We start from the raw sequence: 27,969 nt of genomic DNA, 5'->3' as shown, positions 1-27,969 counted from the left end.
TATTGGGGGATGTCATATAAAACATATAGAACATACATACTGTATATCTAGAGGGACAAGATAAGTTGTTCTATCTCTTATCCCGATCCCTATTTCTATCTTTTTCTTTATCCTTGTCTCTGTCTTTATGTCTGTATCGTGATTTTTCTTTATGTTTATGCCTATATAACATTTCGCGTCGATATTTTTCTTTCATTCTTTTCCGAATTTCCATTTTTTCTGACTCTTTTATCCACCATGGTTTATCATTATTCGATTTTCTTTGTTTTCTTTTTGAAGAATGTGAAGAATGGCTATAAGTATCAGAGCTATCATAATTTCCTTTTGAGTTTTTTCTTCGTTTTTTTTTGTGTCTTTGACTTCGATATTTATCCCTATCAGTATGTTTTCCAGAATCATAAGAGCTTGATGGATCACTTTTGCTATAATTCGAACTCGAACTTGAGCTTCGTTTTTTTATTTTGTCTCTTTTTCTGCTATTATGTCTTTTATCAATATTTTTTCTTCGTATTTTCGATTTGCTTCTTCTTCTGATGCTACTTCCACTGCTACTGCTTTTGCTTCTACTACTGCTTTTGCTTCTGCTACTTTGACTTTTGGATGAAATGTGGTCTGATTTCTTTACGTCGGATTCATCACTTGTGTTTGGAGAATGATAATTGCTACTATATTTAGTATTTTTTTTCTGTTTTTTTTTTATATATATTTTTTTTTCATCGTCACTTGTATCTGCATCAGTTCTTTTATCACCAGGTTTGAATTCTTTTTGAGTAATTGTTAAATCAGATTCATTTTTATCGTTTTTTTCGTTTTCTTTCTTTATATTATTATTACTTGAAGTATTGTTTAGTGAACTTGCTAATAATAATTGGTTAGCTTGCATAAGATTATTCACTAATAATAAATTTGGATTATACATAGCACATAATTTAAGTGTTAATTTTTCTTTTAAAGCTAAAACTTTTTCGACTTTTTCATTTACATTACTTTGTTTATTTATTATATTTTTATCATTATTCATTTTTTTATTTAAATTGTTACAAATAGATAATTGGGTTTTTAATGAGTTATCATTTTGATTAAGAATACTATATGCATCTTTAATAATTACTTCTTTATCTTCTATTTTTGTTCCGTTTAAATTTAAAGCTGCTTTTGTATTTTCTTCATTTATAAATTCAACATATACAGTATTCATATTTGTTTCCTCATTATATAGAAACTTGTAATTCGTAGTTTTTCCCACATTTTTGAAAAATTCTATTACATCATTATCAGTATACTGTAACAAACCGTGGAAAAGGAATGCACACATATGTATATACATTCATTTATTTATTCATTCAAGCTTTGACAATTAGCTGTAAAAATTATAAAATTGACAAAACTATGAATACACAAACGTTAATTTTAGTTTTACCTTTTTGGGGACATTTTCCATATATATAATTTTCGAGAATACGTCAAATTTTTTATTTTTTTCATTTAATTCATTTTGAAAATCAACAAGTTTTTTCTTTTGCTCTGAAATAACTTGGTTTTGTACAAGAAGATTTTGCAATTTCTGTGTATATATTCATCCATATGGGAAAAAATAAATGAATATGTATAGATATATTTTTTATATAGAATTAAACAAAAATGCATAAACATATATATAAAGATATGTAGAAAAACGGCGCAAAATTAATAATGTATTTTTCAAACCTGATATTGAGAATTATTGTAATCATTATTATTTATATTTTTATCATATTCATTAATATTTGATATTTCACTAAAAGATTGTGATTGTAAAATGGGTTCAATAACAGTAACATTCATTGGGATATTCAATAAAAGTTCCCCATTTAATCTTGACGATTTTGTTATTCCTTCTGAAGTCTTAAATTCTATTTGGCAATATTTTTGATCTTTTCCAGGGAAGCTAAATAAAAAAAAAAGTTACATACATAAAATATATGGCTGTATAGAAGAAAAATGAGTATATACACATGTTTTTTTTTTTTTTTTTTAATTTTAATTATTCTCATTTTTCATAATATGTCTTAAATAAGTCACACTTTATAAATAAAAGAATGAACAAGTTAAGAAAAATTATATATGTATATAAAACAAAATGAAAATTACGAACTTTTTAAATACAACACTAATTATTTCATCGCATTCTTTAAATTTTTCCCTTATATCTTCTTCTGATACATTCGCAGAAAGGTTTTTTACATATACTACATTAGCTATGCTAAAATTGAAACTCATATTTTAAACAAACTTTTTTTTTCTTTTCTTTTTTATATAAATCTCTTTATTTCCCCTTGGTTTGTTTTCTTTGATATTTTAAATAAATATAACATACATATTTACATATGTAATTATATATCTATAAATCTATGAATTGGAAAAATAAATAAGCCATCATCATAAGTTAACAAATAAAAATAAAAATTGAAAAAAAATAATAAAAAATGAAAAAAAATAAAAAAATGAAAAAATAATAAATCACGTTTTAAATATTTCTCTAATTCCACGTTTTAATAATCGAAGTGTATGGAATAAAAAGTAAAAAATAGAAAATAGAAAATAGAAAATAGAAAAAGAAAACTGCTTTGTTCGAACATTCATGTAATTAAAGAAATCAATAAACAAAATAAATAACAAAATATATAAAATGAATGGTTTCAGTGCGAATTTAAAATTTGTACATTTTTGATAGAACTATCATTATATATCAATGTTGTGAAAGTTAATTTGGTGAATACTTAAAAGTTATAAACAAGTTTATGGAAAAAATAATTAAACAAATATATATACTTCAATTTTTGGGAAAAAAATAATTAAGGAAAATAGTAAAAATCAAATTAAAAGTATTGCTCTTTTATGTGAAGATTCGACCATATATTGACAAAAAAATGTAAAAAAGTTTTTTAGTGTTCAAAAAAATGTTAAAATAAAGATAAACATAAATGAATAAAATGTAAAAAAATAAAACAATATTCTTAACATTTAAAAAACAAAATCTTATTATTTTAAAAAACATTAAATAATTAGAAATATGCTAACTTATTAAGATGAATTATTTGTTTTAGCATCTCTACAATTTAAATACTATCATATATAGATATTGTTGGAAATTAAAAAAAATTGCATTGCATATTGAGCATGTGTATATAAATTTTGTTTTTTTTTACATTTATTTTATTTTTTTTCACATATTAGAAAACCCATTAAAAAGAATGATAAGGAAAATAATGAAAAAGTAGGCAGTTTTGTTGGAAAAAAGTATAACATTGCAAAGATTTATAGAGAAATAAAAACTTTAATCATTTGGTATAGACAATGTATCCTTTAAATTGTTAACAAAATAAATACATGATAAAAGTGTGCATAAATACGTGATAAAGCATGGACATTTTCTGGTATGATATTATTTATGTTTTCAAGGGGTTGCTATTATAATTAGAAAAGTATTTTTTTATTTAGCACTCCATTATATGGATATATAAACATGGATATATATGCAGGTTTAAGCGGAATTATATTTTAATATTTATAACAATAGTTTATAAGTTCAAAGGGGGCAAAGAATTATAAATGTAACGTCAATACATATCTGAATTATTATTATCAATATGTACATGCACGTGTTTATCTACAATTAACAAAATGTATAGCCATTTAATAAATGTTGGAAAGGTTGGAAAAATTGTAGAAAATTATACCGGCATGTTGTATATCTAAGTATACGTATAGGAATATGCTATATATTATTATTATATATACTTTGTATATATTACTTTACAACATAGGGAATGGCTTCCCTCTGATAGTTGTATATATATGGACTAACTTATGAAAAAGCCTTTTATTCGAGTCATAAACAAATAAATATGAATAGAGATTTTGATAAAAAATAAAAAATGCGAATTAGGTTATTTTACTATATAAAGGATATGTTCTTTCCCTTCGAAATCGTCTTTATTTCTAAGCTAAAATATTTTAGAATTTTATTTATTATTTTTTTTGATATATTTGACATGTTAACAGGAAATGATAAAATTTTAAATTTATGAAAAGGTAGGATATAAAAAAGTAAATTATATATCATGTCGTTTAATTTAAGAACTGGGAAATAGTCAATTTTTTATTCAAATATAATTATAAATATATTATTATCTAACAATATATAGATATAATTTAATAAAATAACGGATATATATAATGGTTTAAGATTTATTTTGTGTAATCCAAAATAAATAATAATGTTTTTATGAAAGTATCGTAAAAAAAATGCATATGAAAAAAAGAAAAAATATTAATCAGCAGCAAAAAGTTATATATATTTCTTTGTAATAGTGAAAAAATATAATAATAAAAAAATAATGTATATAATAAAATTTTAATATTTTTTTAATACTTTTTAATCATATTAATTATAAAAAAATTAGAGGAATTTTTTTTAAACAATATATTTATTATAAATATAACTTATATGAATTCCATAATTACTGCATTATTGGAAACTATATAAAAAAAAAATTGTTTTCTAAAGAAAATATATAATTTATTTCTAACTTTTTTCCATATATAATTTAATAGTTTATTTTTTAGAATGTTATAAATTTCTTTATATATTTAATTTGAATATAATACTTTGTATGCAATATATATACTGATTATATTATTACTTTTATTTGCAATAAATCTTATTAATTTTTTTTTTTCAAATTTGCTATTCTTTCCACAATACTATTGCATTATGATCATAACAATGTAATAAACTAATATGTTGTTATTTTATTTTTGTTTTATTATTCATTTTTTTTTAAGAAATGTTTTTAAGTTTAAATTATGGTTTTAGAATGATAATCATATATGATTAATGAAAAATGCAAGCAAATTTATTATATATACAATTTTTTTTTTTAAATATAATTAAGATAATAAAAAACCTTTGATTCAATCCTACTTATATATGTATGCATGTGTTAGGCATTTATAGTGCCAACATTTTTTGTGTATAATATTCATTTATATTTAAGAAATACTTATAATATGATCAATTATGTTTTAATTATGTTTGGAAAATATAAAACGAAAAGACAACAAACATAAATAAAGTTTATAACAGATAATATAATTCATATTATAAATAATTCAGTACATCCAACGAATATATATAAAAGAAAAAAGCAGTTTTTTTTTTTTTTGTAATTTGGATACATCAAAATAATTAAAAATTTGGTGTTATAGAATAGAAACAAAAATTAATTTCTTAGCATTTTGTTTTTTCCCTTTTTTTTTTCCTTTTTTTCTTCAAAATATTGTATTCCCCTTTTTTCTGTATTCATGTAATATAAAAATGGAAATAAATGAAAATGATGTTGAAATAAAAAATTCAGATGTTATATGGGAATCATTATATAATGACTTTGAAGAAATAACAGACACAAATAAAAAACATTTTAATTATATTGAAAATAGTTTGTACAATTTTTGCAAAGGAGTACATTCCTCAGAAAAAGCTAATTGCAATTTAAAAAATCGAAACAATGATATATATGGAAATAATAATTGTAATAAAAAAAATAATGAAGATAATAAGTTAGAACAAGTTCAAGGTTATAATATTACAAATTCTGAGGAAAATAATAATCAACTATCCATAATAAATAACAATGATGCCGATTATGATAATTTAAAAAAAAAATATATTTCATACGGAAAAATTTATAAAAATGAAAATGATTATTTAAAAAATAATTATGTAGACAATGATAGCGATTATTTAAAGGCAGATACACATATAAGTTACAACGATTTTATAAATAGTGATAAAACGCGAAACTCGGAAAATTTAAATGTTTCCTTTTCAAATTTAAGCTCCGAATTAAAAAAAAAAACACGCGCAATAAATAATGATGTAAATAATGTGAATGATGTGGATAATGGCCGCAAAAATCACAACACAAATGGTAATGTAAAAAATGTAGTATCATTTATGAGTGAGTTTGAAAATACTAAACAAAATATTGACATTAATAAAATGAGAAAAAATTTTCTTATAAAAAGAAAAGAAGATTACACATACTTGTTAAGCAATAAAAAAATTTATGATGACTCAAAAAGTTGTAGAAGTGAAATGTTGTATTCATCGCGATTTAGCACATTTGATAATTATAAAAAAAAAAATAGTGTACCTAATAAATTAAAAAATAATAAAAATTTTGATATAAATACAGAATTTAATTTTAATTATAATAATAGTGCATTTAGTGAAATAAATACTTCTCATATAGATATCAGAAATATAGAAAAAAATATGAATATAAATATAACTAATTTAAATTCTTTGGAAAGATTAGATATGTTATTAAAAAAAAAAAATAATAATTTAGCTAATAATTTTAACAATGGAAATCCAGAACTATCTTTCTTTTTAAATCATGAAAAAAATAATAATATATCAAGAAAAGCTTTATCACAATGTGCTAATAATGATTATAAAATGTATTCATACATGTTAGAAAAATTTGATAAAATAAAAAATCCCCAATTAACAAGTACTATTGAGGAAACTGATCATAATGAATTAATAAATAGATCAAAAAAGTTATTAGAAATAAGTAAAAAATGCTTAAGTGAAAATAAAAATGGTGAAAAAAAATATAATACAAATACTTTCAGAGATATAAATTCAAACAATTTTAATAAAAAAAGTCAAAATTTTATTTTATCAAAATTAATTAGGAATTGTCATTCCACTGATGTTCCTTCTGTTGGTGCTATTTCTACATTTAACGAAAAAATTAATCCTAATAATATTATAAAAAATGGAGAATACGAAATTAGTGATTGTAAAAATGAAGTAAGCTTAGTTAAACAAGGTTCTATACATGGGGGAAAGCATACCTATGAACATTCTGGAAAAAATTATATTAATCTTAAAAAAGGAAAAGATATAATACCAAGTCCTAGCCCAATAGATGTATTAAGTCAAATTGACGATAAAGAAAAAGAAAAATGTGAAAAGGAATACAATAAATGCTTACATCATTTATTTGAAGCTTATGATAAAGAAAAAATAGATGATATAAATATGGCTGAAAATAATATTTTGCATAGAGGCAATAGTAGTATAATGGATGCTGATTCATATAATTTGAATAAAAACATTAATCAAGATGAAATACATAATGATAAAAATGAAAATAACAAAATAAATATTACAGACTGTAATGAATCATATATTTCTAATTTAAAAGGAAATAGTAAAACAAATGTTGGAATTAGTAATAATGCATCCGATTTTGAAAATTTTGATGATAAAAAAAGTTATTTAGGATTAAACTTCCTATTTAATGATGATACAAAAGGTAGCAAAATCAGTGATAGTATTGATAAAAATAAAATAAATGGATTAAAATTATTCCAAAAAAATAAACAAAATATTAATAATATAAAATGGGAAGACAAACCATCCATTTTAAATGAATCAAAAGAAGATGAAGCTACTAATGATATTGAAAACATTTATGATTTAAAAAATTATGAATTTAATTTAGATTATCAAAACTTCGAAGAAAATTTAAAACAAAGTTGTGAGAAAAAAATAAGTGATGAAATAAAAATGTTAAAAAATAAATTGATTAACGAAAGAATTGGTATAAATGATGATAATAATAGTATTAGTAGCAAAAAAAATATATCAAATGGAAATAGCATAATAAATTTGTATGAAAATAATAAAGATAATGAGGCTTACACCGAAAAATTGAAAAAAGAAATTATTGAATACAGAGATTTGGAGCATATACCCGATGAATATTTTAATAAAAATTATAATGGTAACGATTTAAAACTTTTATTTAAAGAAAATTTATTTTTACAAGAATTATGTGAAAAAAGAAAAATCCGTTTACAAAAATATAAAATTGAAAAAGCCAAATTATGTGTAGAAATGAAATCGCTTTTAACTTTTAACAATAATTTAAGTTGTACATTAAAGGAAAAAGAAGCAGAAATTACTATTTTAAAAAAAGAAAAAGAAGAATTAGAAAGTTATTTAATGAAACAATTAACTAATAATACTAATAACAAGTATGAATTTTTAAAAAATTTTCAATTGCAGCATAGTATAAATAAACAAGAAAAATCCGCAATATTCAATACATGTAGTAGTAATGGCTATAATATGATGTTATGTGATAAAAATGACGCTCAATTACGTTACACAAATGATAATAATTCATCTGTGATAAAAAGTTATGAAGACAAAATTCAAGAACTTTTAATTCAAATTAAAATGTACCAAAAAAAAAATAGTGATTTGCAAGAACAATTGAAAATATTTATGAACGAATAAGGAAAAAAAAAAAAATATAATTGGCTAGGTATCGAAAAGACAAAATATTGGCATTATTGTCCAAACGTTATATCACATTTTATTGTGGTATTATTATTTGAATTCCTTTAAACCTGTGAGTATATGTATGTATAAGCATTATTTGATATTCGAATTAACAATATGCTTATTTTTATTTTTGTAACAATTTTCATTTTTTTCCGCAAAATTTTTTATTTTTACAACGTCTTATGGATAAATGTAAATGTCCTATCATTTCACGTACTTATGTGTATCTTCACATTTCATACCTCATTTTTAATAAAACATTGAACAACTGTTTTAATTTGTTTACGGTTTTTATTTTTTCAAAATATGAATATTGTCATAACTTTAGGTTGGGGGTTAATTGATTTTCTAATAAAATCATAAGCATATTTTACGAATTTATTCATAGTTAATTTATAACTTTTTTTTTAATTTATAAAAAGAGAAAAAAATGATAAAAAAATTTATTATGCAACTTTTTTTTTGGGGCGTATATATGTTTTATATGAAAAATGGCAAAATAAAATTAAAAGGGAAATACAATAGTAGAAACATAATCCTACTAATCTAATTGGGTGGGGGGTTTTATATTTTAAAAAGAAAACACAAAATCCTGGCAATATCATTGAAACAAACTGATAATAGAAATATAAAATTGGGAAAAATGAGCGTTAAAATGGAAGGATAAAAAAATGTGTTTAGTGTAAGTAAATAAATAAATGTGTATATATACATGTGCACATAGCTCTCTTAATTTGAGCAGCATAAAAAGTGATATGAAAATAAAAAAATCTCGAAGGAGGTTAAGTTACTTGTAGCATCTGGATATAGGTAACACACGATTTCAAATAAACTGGTATTTTATATTTTAAACTTGTAAAGAAGTAGTACGTATACATAATGAAGTGCACAAATGAGCTGTAAAAAAGTATATATAATATAAATAAAATAATAATAGATGATTATTATAATGAGAATGTGAGCTATTTGTGGAATGCAACTTTCATACACTATAATATTTATATATACAAATTTATATTATTTTTGGAGATAAAAATATATTTTAATTTTTTTAATATAGAGGTATTATTTTTCCATTTAATTGCTCTTACTTGGATACTATTATATAATACACATCACCGTCATATCCAATACTTGTGTTTATCCACATAATTAGAAAGATTGAAATGTGGTGATAAACATGCAAAAACGAGAATTGATTCCAATTTTGTTTAATAGCAATTAATATTGTATCGACAAAATCAAATATTTTATTTCTGTAAATATGAGGTAATCAAAAAAAAAGTAAAAATATATCTCTATATATATAAATGCATACTCAAACAAGTTTGATGTGTATTCCTTTTAGAAGCTTACAAGTAAAATAGCCAACACCAGAATGCAATATTTGTTTTTGAAAAATCTACGTAATTATAAAAAAGTGAAAAACCTCGTTTTCTTGCATTATAAATTGTTAAGACACATATAAGAGCACTCAATAATACCTATAAAAAAAATCAAGAAAAAAATAATATAGTGTATATGTGTAGTTGTGGATATATATTTTTGTTTGCATTATGAATAAGCATCTATATATATTTATATCAATTGAGGTAACTTATTTTTCAGACATTCAAAATAAAAAATATATGTGTAAATGAGTGTATGTGCATATTGTCTAGGGTTTAATAATATTATTAAGATATATTTTAGGGGCATACTTGTATTAAATTGTATATAGGGACTAGCTTTTCGATTGCTATGTAGCATCGAGAATTTTTATTTTTTGAACTTGATTTTATTTTTGATAGTTTATCAGGATTTTGATGTGTAGCATATAAAGACTTATATATATATGCAATAAAAATAAAAATAATATATGCGAAAAAAACTATAAAAAATTGTGTTGGATTTATCATAAACCAATTTTTAGTAACTCTTCTTCCCGGCTTCAACGATGCATTAAAATATTGTAAAATCCTCTCTCCAAAATTATTTAAAAATAATATATTGAATGCCATTTTGGAGGATATGTTATTATATGAATAGATATTATATGGCATATATATTATGTGCGTGTGTGCTTACATGTTATAATAAAAAGTAATATTAAAATGCATTTATTTTTTTAATTATAAAATATATTAATTATTTTGTGTAAAGATAATGAATTTTAAGGTTCAAAATAGTAAATATATATATGTTTTTTTGGAAATAAAATAGCAAATAAAACATAAAATTAATAAACTAAAATTGAAAAAAAGGTAAAAAATACAAAACTTAATACTATATATAAATACATATACACACAAAAATAATGCCTAATTATATTTATTGCATTTTTTTAACGGCATATGTTAGCAATTTATTGTGAGCATGATAAAAATTTAAAATATATATAATTCTTAACATAGTGCAGATTATTATATCAAGCACGTAATTTTATTGACTTTTGTTAAAAAGTATGCATGAATTTGAAGAAATAATAATATCGAAAAAACTTATTATTTGCACATATGCTGCTATATTTGGTATCCTATTTAATAATCTACAAAGTTAAGAGAAAAGATACAATATTACAAGCTCAAAAAAAAAAATATTTTTTTTTGGTGTTGCATTTTGGAAACTCATATTTCATATAATTGTATAATACACAAACATGTTGAGGAAAATACAAAAAATATATTAATGAGTGCCTTGCCGCACATATATATTTTTGTAGATTGATAAATATATCTGATAATAAACTATTCATTTTTGTTTTATTATCAATTACAATAAAAGTTTTAGCATGCAGATTATATACATTTTCTTTACAATTTATAAATCTCTTAGCATTTATTCCAATATAACGCATATTTATATATAAATACATATAATACAGAAATGAGACCATATTAAATAGAATTTAAAATTACTATAATGCATGGGAATTGAAAACATTTAATACTTTTGGATATATGTATAGCATATTTTTATGATTTCCATGTGTAGACGTTGAAAATATGAGATTTTTACTAAATTTATGTGTCTATTCACGATTAAGGTCATTTTAAATGGGGTTAAGCGAAGCATATCCAAAAAAGTAAATGAAAAGCAAATAAATTTGGCTAATGTAACGTTTATATTTTGGGAGGTTCATTTTTTCATATCATTAAAAATTATTCTGTTTATTGATACGAAATATTCCCATTTCTGCATTTCAGCACATTATTTTATATGCACACATATTATGCATACAATATATAATTTAAAAAAAACACGCTTTATTTAGTTGAATGAAATAAAATTTATATTGCCGTTCATAAAATAATATAATATAGCTAGCTATATACATAAATTATATCAATGTAAAATTATGTTGTTATACGATGTGTGAAAATATAGAGAACTGTGTGGTAGGTAAGTATGTTCTTACTTCATTATTAGAACTCATTTTGTTTTAAAACAACAATTGTGTTGCATATTAAAGGAATGCTTTTTTTATATCAAATATTCTAATTATAAAATAGGGGAAGGAAAATGTTTATATAACCTATATATTTTTCAATAGTATTATATCTATTCACATACACATACACACACACACATAGCTAAAGGTTCATAATTTTATGAATAATAGCATTGTGTCAATATATTATTATTATTATTATTATTATTATTTATTTTTTTTTTTTTTTGCTTTTTTTGGCTGTATCGAATAATTTGCTTATCCAATGTATATTCTTTTAGCGAAATAAATAATATTAAAAAATGTCATATGTAATATATAGTATTAACATATATTATATATATATATATAAATACACAAATGTGATGTGATAAGATATACGTAGTCGGCTTCAATTTTTTCTACATTAATTTTATAGTTATTATAAATATGAGAGAATTATAACTATTTTTTTCCTTTTAGATTATTTTTCTTTATTATTTGATTTTTTTATTGGCACTTTATACATGCTATATATTCCACAATATTTGAATGAATTAAGTAATTTTTTGAATATATTTTGGGGATCCCAAACAAAATAAAATTTTCTTAATTTTTGATTTTATAGATTTGTATAATTACCGTTTTAGTAGCTTTAGTAATAAAATTGAAAAAAAAAAATGTAAAAATAATTTTTAAAATGCATACATGTGTTTTAAACATTCCATAATTTTTGTAATTTTATTCTTATATTTCTTTTTAAAAATCGAAATGGAGTCTATGGGTATTATGGCTTCATGTTAATACAAAAATGTATTTGTGCAAATTATTGGTAAATATATATATTTTTTGTGGTATTTCTACCCCTTTTATTATATTGACATGCAAAATAAAATAGTAACTTATTATGGATAGGCATATTCTTTGGAAGGCTCCATCGTTATGCCTTTACAATGCAAACTTGTGTAAATTGAATAATATAATTAAGTATCATAAGCATATATGTATATGCAATAAATCAAAGAGATAAATTAATGTAGCTTAGAAAGTGGATAAGAGGTGCACATATATAGTTATATATATATATATTCATGCAGTGCCTTTTTTTTATTTCTATTCATTTAGTAAATTGTATGATTTTTTTCCCCATAGTGTGTATTTGTTAATCTCGTTTTTTACAAAATGACAACACTAGACAAAATAGGAATACAGGGAATAAGAAGTTATTGTGATGAATATTCACAGCAACTGGAATTTTCTTCGCCTATTACAATAATATATGGGAATAATGGAAGTGGTAAATCAACTATTATTGAATGTTTGAAAGTAAATTGCACAGGAGATTTTCCACCAAATGCCGAAAAAGGGAAATCTTTTATCCATGATCCACTAATATCTAACAAGATGAATGTTCGTGGAAAAATTGACTTATTACTAAAAAATTATAATAATAAAAAGATAGGTATATCTAGATCTTTTAGTTTATATTATTCTAAAGATAAACAAAATAGAATAAAACATACTTTTCGATCTTTGGATAATAATATTATAATTAAAAAAGACAAAGGTGATGATATTATAATAACAAATAAATGTGTGGATATAAATTGTCATATACCTAAATTAATGGGTGTATCTAAAGCCCTTTTAGAAAATGTCATTTTATGCCATCATGATGAAAGTTTATGGCCATTTAGCGAATCTACAAAAATAAAAAAAAAATTTGATGAACTTTTTGGGGATGATAATTTTTCCAAAATATTAGAAGAACTTGTAAAATGTAAAAAAAAAATGAATGAAGTGTTAAAAAAAAAAAATTATGAATTAATAAGTATAAAAGATTCTTATGAAAAAAAAAAAAATATTTTTTTAGAAATCGAAAAAAATCAAGCCGAAATAGAAAATGAGAAAATTTTTATACAACAAGAAAAAGAAGAATTGAAAAAAAAAACGATTTTATTAGATCAGTTTAAAAATAAAAATAATATTTTATACAAAATTAGCTCGGATATAGATACTTATTTTGTTTTATACGAAAGGCATCAATCCGATATACAACAATATAAAAATATGAAAGAAATATATGAAGAAAGTTCCAGTGAACTTGAAAAGTTTTCTGATCTTTTTAAAACCGATTTAGTTAAATGTAATGAATTAATTGAAAAAATAAATGACGAAATAATAAAATTAGAGGAGGAAAGTGAAAATTGTCTAAATGCATATGCTTGTGGGAATTTAAAGGAATGCAGTGAAATATCTGATTCGATTTTTTGTTTGGAAAAAAAAGAAAAACAACTTTTAGATATGGTAAAAAATGTATATGATTTAGATATATGCATTTTGAACAATTTTAAAAGTAAATGTGTTAGAAACATTCTTTTAAAAGAATATAAAAAAGTAATTTTGCTTGCTCAAAATAGTTTTCATACATTAACTTTTATTAAAAGCATTGAAAGCCCAACAAGGAAAGATGAAATCATTTCAACTTGTGATTGGAATGAAGTTACTAGTATGGAAAAAGAAGATTCAGGATATAATAGGAAACGTATAACAAATAGAGGACGAATAATAAAAAAATTAAATTTAAGTTTTTTAAAGGATCTTGATCTAAACTCTTATCAATCCTTTTTTGAAGAATATAAAGAATTTGAGAAAAGACATAAAAAACGAATTAAAAAAATTTATAATTTTATAAGACAAAAAAAAATTCAAAGCCAAGAAAATAAAATGGAAAAAAATAAAAATAAGAACATTTTAAAAATCAAAAAATATCAAGAAAAACTGCGAAAAATAGATAAAAAAATAGATCAAATAGAAAAATATAAAAAACAATTGATATCATTAAAATCTAATGATGATATTTATGATAAACAATTTAAAAATTTAGAAAAAATGCTCCAATTAAAAAATATATATGACACTATAATATTGAATGGATATGACGATTGTAATTTACATGATGATGATAATAATATTTGTACTTTTAAAGAGCAAAATGAAAAAAATATAAAAAAAAAAAAATTAGATGAAATAGTTAATTTAAAAAATAAATTAAATCAAGTACTAATCTATATTACAAATGTTAATTTACTTTGTGAATATTTTTGTGACTTTGAAAAAATTAATAAAAAGATTATATTTTTTTTTGGTCGCCTTTTTTACTATTTATCTCAAATGAAGACATTTTTAAAATTATGTAATGGAATAAAAAAAAAGAAAAATTTATATGATTGTATTAAAAGATTAGGGATATTAGATTTTGAGGAAAATGAGTTTTGTTCTAATTTGAAAAATGACAAATCTCAAATGTTTATAATTGTGTCTAAATTCGATGAAAAAAAAGAGGCAGATAAACTGTTTATTCCAATGATTCATAATAATTTGAATATAAAAAAGGAAGAAGACAATTGGTATGGTTTTGAAGAAAAAACAGTAAAATTAGAGAATAAAATAGAAAAAAATACAAAACTAAAAAGTTTGATAACTTTAGAAAATATCACAAATTGTGTAAATAAAAATGAAGACATTTTAGGTGACTATCTTATCAAATTGGAATCTAAAAAAAGAGCAACAACTCATTTTGAGGAAGCTGAAAGTGGAATGAAAAAAAAACAAAGACAAGATGAATTCAAGGAGCTACAAAAAATGAAAATCAAAAGAACTGAAAAAGAAGCAAAGAATGAAATAAAGTTAGAGTGGAGTCAAGACATGGAAATAATAGAGAGGGGGCTATGTGAATATGCAGAAAAGTGCGAAGAAAAAATCGAACAATTTAATATAGAGATTAAAAAAATAAAAGATAAAATTGTAGTTAAGACAAATGAAACTATAGAAGCAGATAAAGAAATGAAAAATTATTTAGAAAATATAAAAAATTTTAATTGGATGTTAGAAAAGTTGGAAATAAAAAATGCAAGTAATTTTTTGGATATATTTTATCAAACAATAAAAAAAATAAAAGAAACCAAAAGAAATATAAATTGGTTAACTCGAAAAAATGATGAAAAAATTATAAATGTAGACAAAATGAATGGAACCCAATTTTGCAATATGTGTAAACATAATTTAGAAGAAAATGAAATGAATAAAATAAAGATAGATTTAAACAATGAAATAAACAAAATCAAAAATGAAATAGAAGAAGAAAGCAAAAAATTAAATAATTTAAAAAAAAATAAAAATAAATATTTATCTTTACTAAAATATTACTATAATTATATTCACCCTATAAGCAATCAAATTAATAATTTTTCAGAAAATAAAATAAATGAAATAAAAGATGATCTAACAAATCTTCAGGAAAGTTTAAATATATATTTGAATAAAATAAATAAAACTAATGAAAAATATAAAATATTACAGGAAATTTTAAATATTTATCCTAATCTGATTAATTTAAAAAAAGAAATTGTTAAGCACGGAAAAAAACTTTTTTTATGTAAAGACAAAATAAAAAATGTGTTGAATTTTTTTAAAGATAATAATAATAATGATGATGATGCATTATTGGTGAAACATGAATTTTATAATTTAAGTGATGAGTTTGCAAAACTAATGGAAAATAGGATTGGCGTAGGAGAGGAAATGGAAAAAAGTCATGCTAAAGATAGTTCAAAAGAAATTATCGATTTAATAACAAAATTAAAAGAGTTCTTTGAAATATTTATGAGAATAACCGATAAGAAAGAAGACTTTACATATATTGCTAATATTATTGAAAAGTATTATGATAACATTTCGTGCACTTTTTCAATGAAAAATGGACTTTTATTTATCAATAATGATGATAATATCTATACGAAAAGTAATCCTTTTTTTTTTTCTAAGTTTATGAAATTAGTGTCAATAGAAATAGAAAGTGAAATAAAAGAAAAAATCGAACAAACTATAATGGATAAATATGTTATGGAAATAGATGACTATATCAGATTAGACGATATAGAACGAGAAATATTTAGTTTGAAATATATTGAAAAAGGGAATTTAGATAAAGAAAATGATTTAAAAAATTTTGAGATATTTTTAAATAACGAAGAAAGATATAGTCTTATAAACAAACTAAGAGATGTAGAAAAAATAAATAAAACAATCGAAAAATTATATAATGAATTAATAGTATATATAAACAAAGAAGAAATAAAAACAGAAGAAGAAATACACATATTATGTAGAATGGAATTTTTAATAAATGATAAAAAAATATATGTAAATAAAAAAATAAAAGAATTAGAAGATTTTATAAATAAAGAAAATAAAATAAAAGAATGTATAAAAAAAACAGATATATTTCTATCTTATTATTCAGAAAAGAAAAAGGAAATAGACAAATTTATAAATTTTAATAATGTTTTAATAAAAAAATATAATAAAAAAAATAAAGATATAAAAAAAAAAATAATAAATAATAAATATGGAATACTATTTGAAAATAAAAATTTTTTTCTAAAAAGTTATATAATCAATACAATTGGTAATAACCTTAAATTAACAAAAAGGGAAAAAGAAAAACAAGAATCCAATTTGAAAAATATTAGAGAGCAAATTTCTAATAATGAATTAATAAAAAATGAATCAAACGAGATAATAAATAAAATTAAAAAAAAAAAAGAACAAGTGTTGTGTCTTAAGGAAGAAAAAATAAATATAGAAAAAATGCATCATAATGTAGTTATGAATACAAATTTAAAAAAAATCCATGAAACATTTTTAAAGCATCAAGTGCAGTTTTTGGAATTATTATCAGAATTTCGAGGAAATGTTTTGAGAAGAAAAAAAGATGTAGATATTATAGAGAATGATATAAACAATTCAGACAACACTGATATGACAATTAAAAAAAAAATAGAAACAGAGAAAAATATAATAAAAAATCAAATTAACGAAATAGAGCTCATAATAAAAACATTTCAAATAAATCATCAATCAAATATTGATATTCACAAATTTTTAAGAGACACATTTGATCATCAAGTGTATAAAAAAAAATTAGAAAAAATAATAAATACTGAAAAGGAAATATTAAAAAGTAAAATAGAAGAATGTAAAAAATGTATTACAGATATTCAAATAAAAGAAGGGGAACTACAAGGAAAAATATGTTTACGAAATGAATATGTAGAAAAATTAAAAAAAGATATAAAATCTGGATCATATGTAAATATAGATAATGAATACAAACAAAAATTAATAGAAATATGTGTATATAAAAATGTAATAAAAGATTTATCAAATTTTCATAACAGTTTTGATCAAGCAATTATAAAATTTCACTCTTTAAAAATGCAAGAAATTAATTTATCTATAAAAAATTTATGGAGAAGAGTGTATAATAATCCTGACATAGATTATATATATATAAAATCGGATTTAGAAATAGAAAATAATGAAAAAATAAATCAAAGAAGATCTTATAATTATAGAGTTGTTATGGTAAAAGATAATTGTGAATTAGATATGAAAGGTAGATGCTCGTCAGGACAAAAAGTTTTATCCTCAATAATAATCCGCTTAGCTTTAGCAGAATCTTTTTCTATTAAATGTGGTATATTAGCATTAGATGAACCTACTACAAATCTTGATAAATCCAATTCTAAAAATTTAGCTAATTTAATTGCTAATATTGTAGATCTAAGAAAAAACAGTTCATCATTTCAACTTATTTTAATTACACATGATACATATTTTGTAGATGCTTTGTCACAATATGGATTAACAAACTGCTTTTATAAAGTAAGGAAAGATCGAAATGGATATTCTCAAATAGTTAAAGTTGAAAAATAACACAAATGTTCGTGCCTTTATTTTTTTGAACTTTAATTCCTCTATCTGTTCATATATATATCTTCTACCCAGTTTTACTAATATATATTACTTTTTATTATTGAATAAATTTATAAAAAAAAAAAAAAAACCTTTTCTTATTTTTTTAAACACTTACCAATTAAAAGGTATAGAAATATAGAGAATACAATTTGTATATAAAACTCACCATATAGTGACTTTTAAAAACTAATTAAATGTTTAAACAAATTAAATACACTTATTCATATGTACGTACACTATGCAATGATTCGAAATAATTCAAAATGTGAAGATTATAATTGAGAAATCTTCAAACTTTAAATATGTATATGAATGTAAATATATATATAAAATAAAATTTTCATGAGTTAATATATTTTTATTTGCTTTCCCCTTTTCAAATGTATATCTTAATGTATGCTTACCCAACAAATATGAATTATGCTTAATTCTTCAAGTTTCTAATTATAATCAATGATTAAATGAACTCAAACTAATTCAATAGATTTTGTGGATCATATGGGACTCCATTTTCCAATCGTTGCTTTGATGTAATTATAGGTTTTATATGTAAACTTACATTATCATATAATTGTCCATTTTCATCTAATCCTGTTGTTTCTAAATTTTTATTTTGTGATTTTGCTAAACTTTCTAAGTATTCATCTACTAAGTAATAATTATAATAAGATTTAAATTTCGAACATGGTTCATTATCTTGTGCACATAATTTGTTTTCTATATTTTTATTAAAAATAAAATCACAATTTAAATCCATTTTTTTATCAACACTATTATTATTCTCATATTTATTATTTAATGTTTTTGGAATATTCATTTTTTGAGAAACTTTATTCTGGTTACAAACCCAATCATCTAAAACATCTTCAGGAAACGATATTTTTGTATTATTATAATTTTCTACAGGTAATTTTATTTTACAAGTTTCATGATAAACTGGTTGCCATTCTATAGTTTGGTCGTAATCATTTGAACTGGTTTTTATTCTATTGTAATTTTCTTCTTTTTTAAAAGTATTTTCATTTGATTTAAGTTTGGTTGTTTGAATATCTTTCTCACATTTTTCATGTTGGCTTGAAAATAATCTTATAATTTTATCTTTAATGCTTGTTCCATTTTTATCCCCATTAATATTAACACTGGAACGATTTTCAACATTTTTTTGAATGAGACTTTTTGCTCTGCTTTTGTATATAATAGGGCTTTTAATTTGCTTATTTTCATTTGATAATACGTTGGAAGAATTATACATTTTATCGAATTGAGGGGGAGGTGGAATTAAAAAAAAAAAAAAAAAACGAAGTATAATAGTTTGGCTTAATTTAAATAAATTAGAAACTAGCCGTAAATATATTGAATTACATTAAAATGATGCTAATTAAATTGGATTTAAAAATAAACAATTAATGAGCAGAATTGACAAAAATTGTTACCATAACAAATATAATTAGTAATATACGATGAAAACAATAAAAAAAAATGTTTTTTCTTCAAAAATGGAAAATAGACAAACTACAAAATAGTATTATTACTATGAATATGTATTTATGATATTTATTGTAACATTTAAAAAATTTTAACTATGTGACAGTTACATATATTATTGTATATTTTTTGTTTTTAAGGGAATAAATATTATTTCTACTTATACATATTGAAAAATGTGCATAAATAAAGGTTAGTGTATTTATAATGAATATTATTGTGTGGGTATTATATAAATGTTAAGAATAAAATAAAACAAAAATAAAACAAATGCACAATATAAGCACACATAATTTTTTTTTTTTTTAAATTATATTGCTTGTTCATAATTTTTAAGTGGTTTTCGCTATATTTTTTTTTATGTAAAAAAAAGGCTAGAATTATAACAAATTAATGTGAAAATGTATGTATATTAAAAAAATAAAATAAGCTAGATTTATTTAAAAAGCTATTAACGAAATACTCTCATACTAGAATTTATAAGAATAAATGTGTTTTAAAATTGTGCCCAAATATGATGTTTTTCAGTTGTATTAAATCGGTATATAACATTTCTATATATAAAACGGTGCTTAGAGGGAGGTTATTTGTTTTTTATGTTTTTCTGACATATTTAAAAGTGTTTTAAACCCTAGTTTGATTATATTTTCTACAAAGAATATGTATGTTATATACATTTAAATGTAACCAGCGAATGGTAGTTTTTCACAAAAAAAATACATTTCTCCTATGCACACATATGTGTGTATTTACCTTATCAAGTATTTGTAAAAAAACAATATTTATATAATTATTTTATTCGTTAAAAAAGTATAAAACAAAGCATATAGAACATTTATAGGGATTTATATAATTACAAGAGAAGTAAAAATAAGTTAACAAACAAATATTATATTTTTTTAAAGGCTAATTAAGTAGATATTCATTATTATAATCAGCCATAAATGTATAGACAAATGTGTCTTATTTTGTGTAAAAAATATCATTATATTTTATTATTTTATCATTTTTTAAAGGAATTTAAATATAATAAATGTTTGATAAAATGACGATCATAATATTTTATGAGGTATGCAAAAAGTGGATTATCATATAATACACAATAATTAGTACATATTTGCGTATATAGGATTATTTTATATATTCTTAAAACTATACATATGTTTTAAAATATATACTAAATTATACTATTTTAATCAGCGTATATATATATATATTAATTTATAGTAATATTAAAGTAAAAAACCATTGTCTTTTTCATTTTTTAAATGCTTCGAAAGTCTACGAGAAAAAAATATATTAAACACAAAAAAGTATATATTTTTATATCTGAAAATATCGAATGAGAAATATTTAAAAATCCTATAAATGAAATATAATCCTTCGCGCATTTTTATGCCCATTTTAGGACGGCGTATTATATATTTATTAAATCTTTAGTAGTGTCTAAAATATTTGTGATTGGTTTATTTATTTATTCATTCATTCATTTTATTATTAAAATGATAGAGAAAAAGGATTAAATATATTATTTATATTTACAATTTACCTTGAATATATATATATATATATATATATATATATAAGTAATGTGAAATATGGTATTATAAAAATATATGTATACTTATATAATTAGCAGAATCAAATGCGAATAGTACTTTCCCCTTAAAATTTGCATGAACATTCATACTAATTTATAATGGCGGAGGAAAAATGTATTTTTATTATTCTACCTGATGTCACTAATAATTTTAAAGTAAAAAAAATATTTATATCAAGACAAACCTGTATTGGTTAAACTAATGAGAATAATATCAATAAAGGGAGCAAACTAAATGCCCATATACATATATATAAACTTATATATATTATTATATAATATAGGATGATGAAGTTATAGAAAAATTAGAGGAAAAAAATTTTATAATTTTAAATAAAAAAAAAGTGCACTTAACAAAAGTAAGCATAACAAAAATAATAAAGTGGATATATCCTACATTTTAGAAAATTATTCATATTATATTTATGTGAAAAAAAAAATAATTGTATAAGTATCAGTGTAAGCTAAATAAAATTCGTTGTCTTTATTTTCTGTAATTATGTAATAAGTTGTTTATGTCTATTTTTTAGTCAATCTTAAGATTTAGAAATATGTTATATTTAAGCTCAATTTAATATATGTGTGTCTTTTTTTTTTTTTTTTTTTGAAGTTTGATATAAAAGAAATATTTACTTACAAGCCTGAGCAATACAATAATATAGACGACTTCTATGAATATATAGAAAGCGGGTTGAGTGTTATTTGTTTAATAGAGAGCCGAAATGGAGAAACACGGACAAAATTAAGTCATTTAGTAAAGAATACATCGATAATTATAAAGGACGAATCCTATTTTGAATGGTTATACATGTTATGATTATGTGTATGTTATGATTATGTGTATGTTATGATTATGTGTATGTTATGATTATGTGTATGTTATGATTATGTGTATGTTATGATTATGTGTATGTTATGATTATGTGTATGTTATGATTATGTGTATGTTATGATTATGCATATTTTGCCCACACGTGTTTACTATTTTGTAGCTTAGAATATCAGTGCAATTTACAATGTAAAGACATACCATTTTATTTCAGCAAAAATGAATGGTATTTTATTCGAGACATTAATTATTTTTTCCCTCCACTCGATAAAACTAATTTGGAGAGAAATTTAATAATAATAAAACCTGATGTTATAGAAAAAAACAAAATAAGTGATGTAATAAATGACATACTTAATTTTAATTTATTAATTGTTTCTGTAAAAAGAGAGATCCTATCTATTGAGAAAGCAAAAAATATTTATAAGGAATTAGTGGATAAGGTATGCATTTTAAAAGGGCTATTATTTTATTGGGCCCATTTGAAACATAACTATGCACTTTTTTTGAGTCATTTTTTTTGCGTCATTTTTTTCGCTCATTTTCACTCTTTTTGAAATAGCCATATTATAACAGTTTGGTAGATTTCATGACTTCAGACAAGGGAATAGGTTGGTCGTAAAAAATGGAAATAAGGAAAATAAGATTGGTTAATTTATTATATGTTAATAAATATAAAAAATGTTTTGATTTTATATAGTTTCATATTTATTATTTATGCAGTTTGCCTTATTATAGAGGGGATGAATTGTATAAGACGATGTCGAATATTATGTGGAGAATCTTTGTCAAAAATGGATTTTGAAAATATTCCAATTGAATGTTTAAAAAGAAAATATGGCACTAACGAAATTATGAATGGAGTGGTAAGTATATTTAAAATAGGAAAATAAAAAATATAAATAATAACTTTTGGCATTATATATATGATCAGATTTTATACAAAGATATGTAAATAAATTCAACAAAATTGTGTATTTATATATGTGTGTGAATTTTTTTAACAAATAATTTAGCATATTCCTGATGATTGTAAAATAGGCAAAGAGATAAATATGTTTTTTTCAAAAAGCCAATTTAGAAATGAAAATGGAATTCTAGTAATAAAAAAAAGTATATTAAATCCTAAGAAGTTAACAATATTGAGAATGTATTTAAAGAACTATGGGTTTAACATATTAGAAGAAAAAATAGTTCGAACTAGTAAAAATATTTTAAATGAATTAGAAAAAGAAGGAATAAATAAAATAGTAAATTGGGATAAAGAAAAATTTATGATAATTATAATTTTATCTAGAATAAATTGTATTACTTGTTTATTTTATTTGATGGGATCAAAAAATGTAAATGAATCCAAAATAAAAAGACCAAATAGTATTAGAAGTATATTTTGTATAAATAATGATGATATTATATTAGTAAAAAATATAAATAACATAAAACTTTTAACAAAAAAATATTTTAATAATGGAAAATATAATGATATAGTTACAATGGAGCAAATAAATAATTTTTTTTTTTGTAAAAATTTTAATTTTTTAAAAAATGGACATGATAATATAAAGTTAAAGAATATTTTTATTGAATGTTTTCGAAATTTATGCCAAGAAAAACCAAATGCCAATGTTGCAAACTTGTGGATAAGTCAATGGATAGACAAATACATGAATTTAAATTTAGATAATTCTGATAAAAATATAAAACATAATAATGATATATGTTATAGTAATAAATATGAGGGATATACATATGGAGATATAGAATCAAAAAGTGAAAAAAAAGAAAAAAAAAATATAAAAATAAATAAGAACTTTATAATAATACCAAATATGAATGAAGTGAATGAAATAGAAATAATAAAATATTTTGAAAAATTAAATTATATTAATTTGAATCTTAATGAGTTATGTAATAATGAAGAAAAAAATAATTCTTTACTTGGAAAAAAAATTGAATATACAAAAAAAAAATATAAAAATTTAACTGTCGAATTAATAAAGCGAATTTTAAACGAAACTTTAGAAAAAAACAAATTATATAATAAATATATTTTAACAAATTTTTCACATATTATTGACTTTTCAAATTTAATAAAAAGTGATATAATTTCTGATTCTTTTTGTCTACTTGTAAATTTTATGAATGAATCAGATTTAACTAAAGAAAAAAAAAACCCGGATTTAAAAATAAATTTTAATAAAAATAATGAGTATAAAGATTTTCTTTTATTTTTAAAAGACAAAGGAATAAATGGAATTGGGGGATTTAATTGTAATTCTATAGGACAAGAATTTTTAAATAAAGGGAAAATACTTATATATAGAAATAAAGATAGTTATTTTCATGAATTTAAAAAGAAATTTCAAAATAATATAATAATTTTTTTTGGTGTTAAAACAAAAAAATTACAAAATATTATTAATTTTCTTATTGATAATTATAATTATGTTTTTGTAAATCATTTGTCTTTGTTAAATAATAAGAATAGATGCATAAAAAAAAGAGAAAATAAAGAAAATCATTATGATTTTACTATTGAAGAAGACATAAATTTAGATGCAAATAATGATTTTTTATATGACATATATTCCCCTGATTGTTCATCTCTTATTTATTCGAATATTATTGAAAAAATTATTCAATTACAAAATAATAATTATAAAAATATTATTTTGTGTAACCCCCCAATCAATAAAAAATATATTAACTTAGTTATGAAAAAAACAAATTCAAATATAAAATACTTTTATTTTGAATGTAGCATTGATACACATTTTAAGGAAATATATACTAAAGGGATAAATATTGAACAATTTGAAGAAATAATAAGTGGAAAACCAAGTTTTTCTAATAATTATAAAATTATACAAAATCATGAGTTTTATCAAAATGAAATAATCGAAAAAATAAAAGATAATCCATATTTTTTTAAATTCAATTTGAATGAAAAAGAAAATGATATAGCACAAGATTGTAGTAATTATTTATATAATGTTTTTGATATTTTAAAAAAAAAAATTATATTGATATGTAATACAACAAATATAGATGTTAATTTTATTGGATTATATTTACAATATAAGTATCCAGATATGATGTTTTGTGATATAAATAATATAAATGAAATTTCTTATAAAAATAATAATACAAGAAAAATTATAGACAAAGCTTTTTATGATTTAAGTTATGATAATGAAGAATATGGGGATAAAATATTATTAATAAATATAATAATAGATAAGATGTTATATTTTATTTCACAAAGAAATGCTAGTTATTTCATTTTTTCAGGATTTCCTACTAATCTAAAATTAAAAGATTTACAAAAATTGAGTTTTTTTTTTGAAATACAATTGTGTATATTTATAGGAAATGATATTTCTTATTTATCAAATTTAGAATTTTCAAAAAGTGCCCAAACATCTTTTAGTTCAATTTTTTATTATTTCCAAACTATGGGTTCACTTTTAATATTGGATTTAAAAGATGAAAAATTTAAAACAAATAATATTAGACATATTGAATCAGATTATGTTAATATCGAAGAAATAAAAAGTGATAGTTGTTTGACTGAAAAGGCAAGTAAAATCTTGGAAATAAATGAAGGATCTAAAGAAAAATGCAATCCTGTGGGTTCATTTTCAGATGCAAATTTTATAAATATAGAAAATGAGACTGAAATTAATGATAATGTAAAAATCGAAATTTTGATGAAAATAGAAAAAAAGATAAAACCCAAATTAATCATTTATAATTGTCCAGATAAATATGATTTAAAAAAATATTTAAAAGAAAAAAATAATCAAAATCAAAATAAAAAATTTCAATGTATATTTTATGATGATATTTTCAAAGATATACATGCATCTATTGCAGAAAACGAATCAGAAGAATATTTGATAAAACTGTTAAAAAAAAAAAAAGAACAAATAAAAACTGAAGTATATATAAAATATTTAGAACACAAATTAGGAAATTCAACTAATTATTTATTCTCAAATATAGTACTACTCAATATCCAAACCGATGAACTGGATAATAAAGAAGCTGGACAGAAATCGAACAGAATCGAAGAAATTTTCAAACTTGTTGAATTAAAAAAAATTATACATTTTATTTATTTCAAAAAAGTTGAGGAATCTCAAAAAGGAGAAAACATAAATTTGTCAGTTTTAAATGATTATAAAATAGTAAATTATCAAAGTTTGAATAACGAGACAGATAATATATCCAATGAAATGTCTAACATGGATAATAATAATAATAATATAAAAAATGAATTAGAATTAGAAAATAGTTTTAACTTTAATAATATTATAGAATATAATGAAGAAAAAAAGGAACTTGAAAGTTTATCATATAAAGAAAAGGAAACAAAATCGAGTTTGGAAAATAAACAAATCGATAGTGTAACAAAAAGTGAAGAAAAATTGGAGGCAAACAAAAGTAGCGAAGAATATGAATATAATAAAGAGTGTGAATATAAAATAAATTCACTTTTAAATAAGTATCCAGATATAGAATATAGTTGTTTATATTTAAACAGAAATATACCAAATAATTGTGATAATATATTTTGTCCTAAAATTATTATTTTGTTTATACCACAAAATATATATTTACAATTTTATATATCATTTATGATATGTTCAGTTTTAAAAAATTTTATTTCTATTAATATTAAAAATATATATATAGAGGAATGTATAAAGGATAAAATAAAAAAGGGAATTAAAAAAGGAAGAAAACAAAATGGAGAAAATGAAATTGTAAATTTTATAAATATAGAAAAACAAAGTTTGGATAATAATACAATACAAAATTCAAATGATTCTATAGAAATGAAAATAATATTTGAAACAATAATTAATAAAATAAAAAATACAGAAAATAATATATTATTAACGGGTTTTCCAATTGTTCAAAATAAATATAATATTGCTGATTATTTTTACCAACTTAGTTTTTTTAAAAATTATAAAATAGATGGAATAATTTCTTTTTATTTTAACACCCCATATTTAGACAAATTAAATTGTGATGAAAGTATTTCCATAGATAAATATAAATATTTGACAGAATTTATTAAAAAGGAATTTGGATGCAAAAATAAATTATATTTGAAAACTATAAATGACAAAAATGATATAAGTGATGCTATTGCAAACATTTATGATATGTTTCAGTTTCCATGAAAACTACATTCTGCTTTTCATAGTTTATTTATATTTTATTTTTTTTCAACATTAAGGATGTAAGCGATACTTCTCAAATTTTACTCATTAATTTTTACTATTTTTATTGCCATGTTTTTATATTTGGAAATATAATTACATTATTTCGACGATAAAAACATGGCAATAAAAATAGTAAAAATGAATGAATAAATAACTGCACACGCCCAGTGAATATTC

General features: G+C 21.0%; 6 protein-coding genes across 6 annotated transcripts; 3 read left to right on the top strand and 3 right to left on the bottom strand.

The window, feature by feature from the left end:
• Nucleotides 1-70: 70 nt before the first annotated feature.
• Nucleotides 71-2,259, bottom strand: PBANKA_0104900 (RNA-binding protein, putative; the record flags this gene model as incomplete). The annotated part of the gene is made up of 4 exons (XM_034568072.1): nucleotides 71-1,282; nucleotides 1,421-1,564; nucleotides 1,708-1,927; nucleotides 2,135-2,259. The coding sequence occupies 4 exons, from the start codon at nucleotides 2,257-2,259 to the stop codon at nucleotides 71-73; spliced, it is 1,701 nt and encodes a 566-aa protein (XP_034419648.1).
• A 3,100-nt stretch (nucleotides 2,260-5,359) lies between these two features.
• Nucleotides 5,360-8,362, top strand: PBANKA_0104800 (conserved Plasmodium protein, unknown function; the record flags this gene model as incomplete). Its single annotated transcript, XM_034568060.1, has 1 exon — nucleotides 5,360-8,362. The coding sequence occupies one exon, from the start codon at nucleotides 5,360-5,362 to the stop codon at nucleotides 8,360-8,362; it is 3,003 nt and encodes a 1,000-aa protein (XP_034419647.1).
• A 494-nt stretch (nucleotides 8,363-8,856) lies between these two features.
• PBANKA_0104700 (long chain polyunsaturated fatty acid elongation enzyme, putative) lies at nucleotides 8,857-10,410 on the bottom strand (the record flags this gene model as incomplete). The annotated part of the gene is made up of 5 exons (XM_034567951.1): nucleotides 8,857-9,024; nucleotides 9,202-9,307; nucleotides 9,502-9,666; nucleotides 9,767-9,894; nucleotides 10,111-10,410. The coding sequence occupies 5 exons, from the start codon at nucleotides 10,408-10,410 to the stop codon at nucleotides 8,857-8,859; spliced, it is 867 nt and encodes a 288-aa protein (XP_034419646.1).
• Nucleotides 10,411-13,001: 2,591 nt separating this feature from the next.
• On the top strand, nucleotides 13,002-18,599 carry PBANKA_0104600 (DNA repair protein RAD50, putative; the record flags this gene model as incomplete). Its single annotated transcript, XM_034567840.1, has 1 exon — nucleotides 13,002-18,599. The coding sequence occupies one exon, from the start codon at nucleotides 13,002-13,004 to the stop codon at nucleotides 18,597-18,599; it is 5,598 nt and encodes a 1,865-aa protein (XP_034419645.1).
• A 514-nt stretch (nucleotides 18,600-19,113) lies between these two features.
• On the bottom strand, nucleotides 19,114-19,893 carry PBANKA_0104500 (conserved Plasmodium protein, unknown function; the record flags this gene model as incomplete). Its single annotated transcript, XM_034567729.1, has 1 exon — nucleotides 19,114-19,893. One exon carries the CDS (start codon nucleotides 19,891-19,893, stop codon nucleotides 19,114-19,116), a length of 780 nt encoding a protein of 259 aa, XP_034419644.1.
• Nucleotides 19,894-21,825: 1,932 nt separating this feature from the next.
• Nucleotides 21,826-27,750, top strand: PBANKA_0104400 (nucleoside diphosphate kinase, putative; the record flags this gene model as incomplete). The annotated part of the gene is made up of 7 exons (XM_034567618.1): nucleotides 21,826-21,882; nucleotides 22,011-22,085; nucleotides 22,337-22,527; nucleotides 22,719-22,998; nucleotides 23,118-23,166; nucleotides 23,279-23,421; nucleotides 23,572-27,750. The coding sequence occupies 7 exons, from the start codon at nucleotides 21,826-21,828 to the stop codon at nucleotides 27,748-27,750; spliced, it is 4,974 nt and encodes a 1,657-aa protein (XP_034419643.1).
• Between the last annotated feature and the right edge of the window lie 219 nt (nucleotides 27,751-27,969).

This window comes from Plasmodium berghei, assembly GCF_900002375.2.
Source record: "Plasmodium berghei ANKA genome assembly, chromosome: 1".
Lineage (NCBI taxonomy): Eukaryota > Apicomplexa > Aconoidasida > Haemosporida > Plasmodiidae > Plasmodium > Plasmodium berghei.
This window is presented reverse-complemented; position numbering and strand designations above follow the sequence as displayed.